Source organism: the organism of the source record quoted next, unplaced genomic scaffold, assembly GCF_019419815.1.
Source record: "Pyrus x bretschneideri cultivar Hongxiangsu unplaced genomic scaffold, Pyrus_bretschneideri_v1 Contig92, whole genome shotgun sequence".
In the NCBI taxonomy this organism is placed as follows: Eukaryota; Viridiplantae; Streptophyta; class Magnoliopsida; order Rosales; family Rosaceae; genus Pyrus; species Pyrus x bretschneideri.
This window is the reverse complement of record NW_025999834.1, coordinates 82,493-92,513: the sequence shown is the minus strand read 5'-3', so window position 1 is coordinate 92,513 and position 10,021 is coordinate 82,493. Positions and strand designations below refer to the sequence as shown.

The 10,021-nt window shown below is 36.5% G+C and overlaps 1 protein-coding gene across 1 annotated transcript; it reads left to right on the top strand.

Moving 5' to 3' along the window:
- Nucleotides 1–3,556: 3,556 nt before the first annotated feature.
- LOC103928507 (casein kinase 1-like protein 2) lies at nucleotides 3,557–9,510 on the top strand. The gene is made up of 14 exons (XM_009337555.3): nucleotides 3,557–3,925; nucleotides 4,022–4,062; nucleotides 4,928–4,997; nucleotides 5,093–5,241; nucleotides 5,334–5,429; nucleotides 5,516–5,586; nucleotides 6,167–6,228; nucleotides 6,316–6,379; nucleotides 7,547–7,631; nucleotides 7,745–7,871; nucleotides 7,967–8,049; nucleotides 8,124–8,187; nucleotides 8,460–8,599; nucleotides 8,779–9,510. Exons 1-14 carry the CDS (start codon nucleotides 3,844–3,846, stop codon nucleotides 9,073–9,075), a joined length of 1,431 nt encoding a protein of 476 aa, XP_009335830.2. The 5' UTR covers nucleotides 3,557–3,843; the 3' UTR covers nucleotides 9,076–9,510.
- Nucleotides 9,511–10,021: the final 511 nt, after the last annotated feature.

Genomic DNA, 10,021 nt, shown 5'->3' with positions numbered 1-10,021 from the left:
CTCAATAAACATACATAAATAAGTTATCAATCAAACAGTTAAACAAATTGAATCCACAACTTATGAAACGCAATTAAAAGTAATCAAATCAAAATGCAAGCATAAACATATATTTCGAATCCCCCCCTAACCGGGGGGGTTTTAGTTCCTCATGATACAAAACAAAGAGAATCAAAGAAACGCCTAAACATTCCAACAACTCAAACTTGAATTGTATGAACGTTTAGGCCCTCTTCTCTTCCATTCCTCATTCGTACAAAACAAAGGGTATTGAAATTAAACATTGAAATCAAAGAAACACCTAAACATTCCAACAACTCAAACTTGAATTGTATGAACGTTTAGGCCCTCTTATCTTCCTCTTCGTTGTAGCACAAGGTCTAAGGATAGTTTGATGGTGTGAATGGTTTGGGGAGTGGATGAATTTCTGAATATGGAAGAGTGTATTGTGTATGAATGGGAATGAATGAATTGTGGCTGCAATGGATGCTTATTTATAGGTGAAAAGGAGGGAATATGACAGCTAGGAACTTGGTGGAAATCTGGAATGGTGATGGGAGATGCATGTGGCTGATTTATGCATGTGATTAAAGGGTAATGACAGCTAGGTTATGATGATGAATGCATGTGCAAAGTTGGTTGAATGATTATGGGTGCATGTGGCTGATTTATGGTGCAATGATGAAAGGCAAAGTGCATGTGGCTGATTTGTGAAGGGAATGCATGTGGAATGAATGTGTGAATGATGGCAAATTGTGTATGTGAATGATTAGGGTGAATGTGCATGTGCTTTGACAGCTAGGTTGAATAAATTAAAGGGAGTGCATGTGGCTTGGCTGGAATGATTGGAATGCAATCTGAAATGGGATGTGTTGGTGTGAATTTCTGGTACAAAGGGCCTCCTTTGGTCTTCAATTTCGTCCATCTACTTGGCTTCAAGTATATGCAATCCATTTAACGCCCCAAACTACTCCAAAATGCACCAAAATGCACCATTTTGCATACTTTGCCCTTAGAACCTGAAAACACACAAAAGAAGCATAAAGGACTAAAATAACTAAAGAAACATAACGTAAATGCACAAGAACAAGCCATTTAAGTTGCATGAATATGCTCCTATCATTTTAGTCTTTTTAGTTTGTTTTGAGTCATATAAGTATAGTTTTCTATTTTTAAGTCTAGTTTAATGTTTTAGAGTCTAATTTGAGAGATTAGCATCCCTTCTAATCCCCGGCCTAAAACGATCCCTACTTTCATATACTACAATCATAGGATTTTAATTTGAGTGTTAGAATATTTCACATCAAATTTTGGCGTCGTTGCCGGGGATTAGTAAAATTGCTAATCCCTCTAATTGTTATTTTGTTAGATAACCCATGAATTAGTTTGGGTGGGAGTAGGAAAAATGAAAGTATCATATTTCATGTTATAGTTTTAAAGATGAGCACCAAGTGCTTTAATAAAGTCCCCAATTAACTCTAACTTAGGGTCTGCTTGTCTGTTATTTGTACAAGCAATGTTTGACGATTTTTCCTACTTATAGATAAGGAAGAGAAGGACAAAGTGACTGCAAAACAAATTGACGAATACCATGGGAGTTGAACATCAACAAAATTGTTTTGAGGTAGGGGAGTTTTAACTATAAAAATATTTGGATTTTTCATTTTTCCTTATAAAGGATTGTTGGCATTTTAGCTCTATTTCAACCTTACTTCAAATATTTTACATTTACGATTATATGAAAGAAGTGAAGAAAATGTTTCTCTATGGTTTGATTCTAATGATTTTAATTTTCTTTCTACAACTTTGGTGAGTTTAAAGTATTTGCAAAGGTTTTTCAAGATCGCGTTTTTAACATGCATGCCTTTTATTTTACTTATTATGAGGTTTTAAAGCATGTTGAGTGTTTAATTGTGAAAGTAGATGAAAAGTAGTATAATACATGTGCAATTAAGAATGTTGAGAAATGTATGAATGGACACAATGACCCGTGAAATTGTTTGATTATGGCACAATGACCCAATGTTTCCCAGGGAAAGCTCCATGTGTGGGCTGCAAGAATGAGTTACCAATGTGATAAATATGTGTGATATGTATATTGGCCAGGTATATTACGATTCTTTCCAATCTGCTAATCAACTTTATTTCCAAAGTGACTTAGTATTGATAAATATTTTTTTTTTTTGAAGAAAACAGCAGCATGCTTGTTTTAGATTTAAATTTTCCTATACTTCTAGAACTTGAAAATCCATGAAATTTTAACACAAGTTAGTTTTAGATGTCTATTTTGGATCTGGAAATTTTCATACTTTTTAGTTTTATATGTCTACTTTGGATCTGGAAATTTTCATACTTTTTGCTTAGACGATTTATTTTTGGTGAATTTTACAGTACAAGTTGTTTCTGCAGTTTATATACAACAAGAAGTCTTTAACTTTGTTTCTTAAAATTACCTTTGTAGTTTGGTTTTATATATTTGTTGACTTTAAATTTTCATTGACATAATCTTAAGCTAATATTTATTTTACATCCTTAAACAACCACTTTGTTCTATTTATTTCTCTTAATCTCACACCTCGAGTTTTGGGGTGTGACAATTTTATGTCTTAAGCATTAAACATACTAACAAAATGAAGGAGGATCTTTGGAACAAAAATATGTAAAAGGAAAATGAAAAAGAAGAATAAAATAAGAGCATAAATGAATTCGCAAGGGGATAGAGAGTGACAGAATTTGGCTCACATGGACAACTACTTTTCATGTAGGACCCACTGCTTTTTGGGTTGGATGTAACATAATTTTTAGCTACGCAAGTAAAGAATCTGCAAGCCCAAGTGGTGGATCCAGTCACATTTTTTGGCCCATTGGGATAAATTTCTCACTAGGACTTCATATGTAATAGTATGAAATATAAATCTCCTATTGAAGATACCCTGAACTAGATCAATTTCAAGAATCATTTGAGAAAAACCGATTAAGTGTTTTTTTTAACAAACGATATTTGCACTAAATGAGAAGGGTTTGAGCTTAACCTTACAATGAGCTTGCAATTATTTGATTCAAATTCTATTTTGAAGAGAATTGACAAGTGAAGACGAACATTACTAAATCGTAATATTAAGTGGCAACATTATAGTTATATTTGATTAAAAACTTGTGACAAGTAATATTTGCGAAAGAGGATTCGGCGACGATCCTTAAATCACATTTGTTTATCATATATCGTACGATAAAAAAGTCATTGTAAATTTTTTTATTTAAAATTGAATATAAACAGTACCTGATGAAAATTAACTGCACAATGCACGATAAATAAATATGATTGAAGGATGTTAGCTAAATCGGATCCTCTCTCGATATTTGCAACCGAAACCAATAGGGTAACCCAAGTACATTCCTCCACGAAAGGATTTTGGTGGTTTCTGAAAGCAACCAAAACGACGCCGTTGCGGGAATTCAATATCCCAAAAAGAAACAGGTGGGCGCAGGGCGTGGGAAAAAATACCTCTTCAATTCGATCGAAGCGCGCGGCAGGGCGTGAAAAATGTCATAACGCATTCTCACGGTCTTCTTCCTCTCTCTCTCTCTCTCTCTTTCTCACTCACTCTAATCCTAGACTTCTAGAGAGAGAAAGTCCTCCCACTTTCCACTTCTATCCCTCCCCATCCCTCCAATTCCCATCCCTGCCCCCACCCGCTTCTCAAGTTTATCTGACTCCCTCTCTCCAAGACTTAGGTTTGGTCAAGGCCTCGTACGGCCCCAATTTTTCTTTCTTTTTAGGGATTTTTTAGGTCTGATTTAGGGCTAGGGTTTCTCTGTGAGAGATCGTTTCGAGTTTTGGGGATGGCGATGGAGCCGCGGGTCGGCGGCAGGTTTCGACTTGGGCGGAAGATCGGTAGCGGATCTTTCGGAGAGATCTACCTAGGTTTTTTATCTTTACCTTTTCGGTGATGATTTTTGTTAGTTTTTATTTTTTCAATGTTATTTATTTTTTATTTTATTTTTCTGTTATTATTTTCAGGTACTAATATTCAGACAAATGAGGAGGTTGCGATTAAGCTTGTAAGCTCTGTTTTAATTCACTTATTTTCTTGGAATTATTAATTTTTTTTCCGCATTGAGAAATTATCAGTTTTTTCTGGGATATTTATGCTTTTATGTAATAATCTTTTTGCCAAATTGACTTCAAAATTGTGATCAATTTGTAGGTGTGTCATTGCTTGCTGAAGTGATGATCATGCTGTATAGAAACAGACTATGTTTGGATGAGTGTTTAGAAGTGTAAATTTGGGCTCGTTTTAATGCTCAAATGTGACTTTGGCGGGTTTTAAATTGTGTTTCGCTGTTGTAAACTTAAGGAGGGCATTATGATTGTGGCATGATGTTCACAGTTGAAACTGAACCTAGTTTGCTTTATGATCTTTGGATTTGTACTTGTCGACCCATCTTCCACGTTGTGGGTGGTTGAAATCGGGTGATATTGGGCATTGAAAATTTGAAAAAGCAGAATGTGATTTTGTATGGTTGAGCTTAGTTTGGGCACGTCAGTTCACTGTATTGGGTGCCCCAAGTGGAGTAGTCCGTTCGATACTTTGGTGTCAAGACACTATAGAAGTAGATATTGGAATGTCTAAACGTAGCTATTGACAGGTTGCTAGGTTACAATCAAGTGGCCGTAGTGAACCTGAACTTTCTAATGCTTCAACTGTCCCCTGTGGATTACGATAGTTTCATCCACATTTCTTTTTTTTCTTTTCTTTAGCAAGTCTTTGTGACTGTAAAATTGCCTGCTGTTTGATCCCTTGAACTTTGTTGTGAGGATAAACGTTAAGAAGTCTGGTTGTTTGCATATTTGGATGAATATGCTGTTTTATATATATATATATATATATAATATTATTAAATTCAATGTACTTCTTTTTCTCAGGAAAATGTCAAAACGAAGCATCCACAATTGTTGTATGAATCAAAGCTGTATAAAATACTACAGGGAGGAAGTAATGGCCTTTACCATTATCCATGTTGCTTTTTAATATTTTGTAAGTTCCAGTATGTATCTTTCTGAACTGGCTGCTATATACAATTTTCACAGCTGGAGTTCCAAACGTGAGATGGTATGGCACTGAAGGAGACTACAATGTTCTTGTGATGGATTTACTGGGACCTAGTCTTGAGGATTTGTTCAACTTTTGCAGTAGGAAATTATCTCTTAAGACTGTTCTCATGCTTGCAGATCAAATGGTAGGATATTTATTTTTTTGCACAAATGCATATTCTTCTAAAATCTAATCTTCCTTTCAGCTTGATCATCCTAGTCTTGAAATTTGTGCTAGATCAATCGAGTGGAGTTTGTTCATTCCAAGTCCTTTCTACACCGTGATATTAAACCAGACAATTTCCTAATGGGTTTGGGTCGACGAGCAAATCAGGTTTTTGGAACTTGCTATTTAAATTTGTTTTTCTTTCTTAATATGTGTTCTATTTAACTCACTATTAAATCTCTTCTTTCATATAGATTTACATCATTGACTTCGGTCTCGCTAAGAAGTATAGAGACACTTCGACTCATCAGCATATTCCTTATAGGTTGGTTTGTTTGGATTGTTTAATAAATGATTCTTTGTTTATATTAATTAGTTACATAGCTCACCTCAAATGTCTTGTTGCTATTTTTAATAGTAAAATGTGTTTTCAGATGTACGGCCAATTCTTTAAGTGGTTGGTCTTTTTTTGTGTCTGTTTGTTTTAAACTCTTGCTGCAATAGATGTCCAGTGTACCATCGATGGATAATCACTTTGAAGTAGCACCATTAATAGAATAATTTAGGTGCATGGACTGTGCTCTAAAATCTTTTATTTTTGTCTAGTCAAGTTTTGATCTGGTCTAGAGCAGGTTTCATCAACCATCTTGTATCTAATGATTATTGATGTTTAGTTCCATTCAAGGGGATGGAGGGCTGGAGTTCGTCAGTATCTAGACCACAAATAAATTATTAAGGAAGAAAATCGCACAATATTGTTTGCATGCAATTTATTCTTTATATGGAAATTAATTTTTCCTTTCATTTTGGGAGCTGCCCCAGTTCCCAGTTCAAGACTGTTTTGACGATTCATGTCTTTCTTAGCTTTTCTATGTATTGTTAATTTGGTTTTTGTTTAACTACAGAGAAAATAAGAATTTGACTGGTACTGCAAGATATGCAAGCATGAATACTCACCTTGGCATTGGTAAGCAAGCTCTCTCACTCTCTTAACTTTTTCTCTTCCTTGTTCCCGCCTTTCATGTGCTGATCATGTTAATTTTATGCTGTGTAGAACAAAGCCGCAGGGATGATTTAGAATCACTTGGATATCTGCTCATGTACTTTCTAAGAGGAAGGTAATTGTTGTGCCTGCCATTGTTACGTATGTGTATATATTTAATTGGGTATTTATCACAAATGATCCTTGAGAATGACCAAACTCATCATTTTGGTCCCTCAATGTCAAAATCATTCAATGTCGTTCCTAAAATTGGCTGTCCCAAATTAATTTGGTCCTGTTACTATTCCTTCAAAACTTTTGTTAATATGCTCACGTGACATAAATGGGACCCATTGACACAATAATATGGTGCCACATGGTATTTTACAAAAACTACACTTTAAAAAAAAAATCTTTTAAATCAAAATTATATAAGAATAAAATAATAATTTTTTTTTTTAAAAGCGTAATATCGTCTCCTTCTGCGGCATATCCTTGTCATACTTTGACGTTTCTCGAACCTAGGCACCAACTGCTGCCAGCCACCTCTTCTTCTAGATTTGGGCCGCTAGTACCATCTCTTCGTCGAGCTCCCCATCCTCATTAATCCCCTGACTCCTCCGTCCCTGTCTATTCATATGCCCATCCCTTCCCGTCAAATTGCCGCCGCGAGCGTCTAATCAGCCGGATCCACCCTTCCTCGTCGACTCTCCTCCCAATGTAACTGCTACACCGAGACCCTTTCCCTCTTCTCCCCCATCGATCTGCTCAAACACAAATGTTCTCCCAATAGATATGTAAGTATTTGAATCATCTGATAAAGGTCGCAGCTCCTCTAGGGTTAGAAAGCACACTTCTTTTCTCCTTCCTTGTTCAGCGTCTGCATCTGCGCCTGCTTCAATTTAGCAGTGGGCTCAATCATGCGGCCTGTTGTCTTCGTCGACCATTTTCCCCAAGATTGAGTCTTTCTGAGTTCTTGGTTTTTATTTAGTTTATTTTTCTTTTCCCTTTATATTTAGTTTTAATAAGTTACAGAACTTTAAAGACTTTTTTTTGTACTAACCATGTGACATCATATTATTGGACTTGTAGACCCTACATGTGTGCCACATCAGTATAATTGACAGAATGCTTAAAGGAACAAATTGATTTGGGACAACCAATATCATGGACAACATTGATTTATTTTGAAATTGAGGGACCAAAATGAGGAGTTAGACCAATTTCAGGGACCATTTGTGATAAAAAGCCTATATAATTTCTCATGTTCTATTATTTTATGACTTTTTTTCCCCTTCTTTAGTCTTCCTTGGCAGGGATTGAAAGCAGGAACGAAAAAGCAAAAGTATGAGAAGATCAGTGAAAAGAAAGTGTCAACTTCGATCGAGGTAAGCTGAAATCTGTTGATAACAATTCCTTGTTAATTTTTGTATAAAGACATAAGATTATATATAATAATTCATTAGAAATATTGACTGCTTTTCTCTTGATTCTTTCATAGGGATTATGCCGTGGGTATCCCACAGAGTTTGCGTCGTACTTCCATTACTGTAGGTCTTTGCGATTTGATGATAAACCAGATTATGCTTATCTGAAGAGACTCTTTCGTGATCTTTTTATTCGGGAAGGTTTGAAATCTTTCTTTGATAGGTTACCGGAAGCAGCTCTAGTGATGTTAGCATCGTTAGACTTGCCTACTGACATGGTTATCTTCTTTCTTCAGGTTTTCAGTTTGATTATGTCTTTGATTGGACTATCTTGAAATATCAGCAGTCACAGATAGCCACACCTCCTATTCGACCTCTTGTAAGTGATGTAGTGGTACGTTTTCAGTGCATTTTAGTGCATACATTTATCTGACATTACATAATATGTAATAGGGTCCTAATGCTGGACCGAGCTCTGGCTTGCCTCCCACTGTTGCAAATGCTGGAAGACAATCTGGTAATTCTGCCATTCTTTTCATTTTCTACATAACAGCTCCATTTACACGTCAAAACTCTGTTTCATGTCTCCCTGTTTACTTAGTGCCTTGGAAAGTGCACTCACAAACTTTTTTGCTGCATCATGCGGGTTACTTTATATGGCTACTTGAAGTGTTCTCCGTATCTTCTTGAAGAGTGGCTTATTATATTTTATTCTAGTGATTGTATGTCTTTCTCTTCAAGTAACTCTAGTGTTAGTTATTCATCTTCTTGTTCTTAACTTTTTTGTAGGTGGTGAGGAAGGTAGACCAACTGGTTGGTCGTCATCAGATCCTTCTCGTAGGAGAAACTCTGGACCACTTGTAAATTCTGGAAACCTGTCCAGACAAAAAAGTCCTGCAAATGATCCATCTCTTTCTAAAGACGCAATGGTAAAACATTTCTGTTTGTATCATGATTCATTTAAGTTTCATCCTGTTTTGGTTGTTTTTTGATTTACCAGTTTGACAAGTTCATCTCAGTTCTACAGCTAGTTTGTTTTATTCATTGCTATTTGGGTTTGTACCGTCTTGGATTAATTTATTCCATTCATTTTGCTTTGCTCATGCAGTTACCAAGTTCTAATTTCATGCGGTCAAGTGGATCATCGAGGAGGGCTGCAGTCTCTAGCAGTCGGGATGCTGTGTTTGCTAGCAGTGAAACTGATCCCTCTCGCCTTCAAACCACAGAAATAAGTCCTGGAACACTAGGTAAAATTTCTAGTGGCCAAAGAAGTTCACCGGTTGTGCCTTCAGATAGCAACCGTACTTCTTCAGGAAGAAATATTTCAAACACAAAGAACTTAGAGTCCACTCTCAAGGGTATTGAGAGCCTGCATTTTAATAATGATGATAGAGTACAGTATTAACAGCAGCCTCTCTCAATTTCCGGTACACTGTAAATTTTAAAAACCGTATACATTTGTCGGTGGAATTTGTTTTGAAAGTGTAGTATGTTTGAGGAAAGCTGCAACTTTTGGGGGCCGTCTCTCGAAAGCAGTTTGCAATAAAGACGTAATACAGAAGTGGAAATTGGATGCCCCGGAAACCTACCAGGTAAAAAGGCCTCTGTCAATACAGTTCAAGTTGGGTCGCCCTGGTTTCACCTTCTAAAATACCTTTGTTTCCAAGTAACTTGATGTTATCATGTATGTTTGTGCTTTTCATCAAACATTACGTGTGCCTCGAATGCAGAGAGACACTGTAAAACTGTAAGTACACCAATGTTTTGATTTGTTGATGCATATTATGATAATGTAATCCTCTTTGTTATATATAGTTAAAGTACCGAGGGCTAAGACGTACGAGTTGATGTTACGTATATTTTCGGGGCAATGTGCGTCAATATTTACTTGTATGGAAATTTATGACAGAAGATTGTATCGATTTCTTGTCTTGGGTGTTTTCTCTAACTAAAATTATAGATTTGAGTTGCCAACCATCCCACGCTTGGCCACTTTGCTGGGAAATTGCAATTTCCCAGGCCTTGCCGCCCGCGTTTAGCGTGTTTCTTGAGCGCGCCCAGTAACCTGCCAACCAACTATAGCCAAGAGAGGCTGGCTCACCGCGTGCACTGTTGAAATCTTACGAGGCTCGATGTGCATTCTGTCGATAATTTGTGAGGCTCATTGAATATGTTTGACATTTTGCAAGGCTTACTGCACGCCATGTGATGATAGCGAGGGTCGCTACACATGCTACCGTCCAACCAAACCTAAGAACCCTAGCTCACAATCTAGACATGCTTTCTGACAGTTTCTCGACAGCAACTCTTATCTTGACACCAAAACTCGACACCATGAATTTCTAACCTCA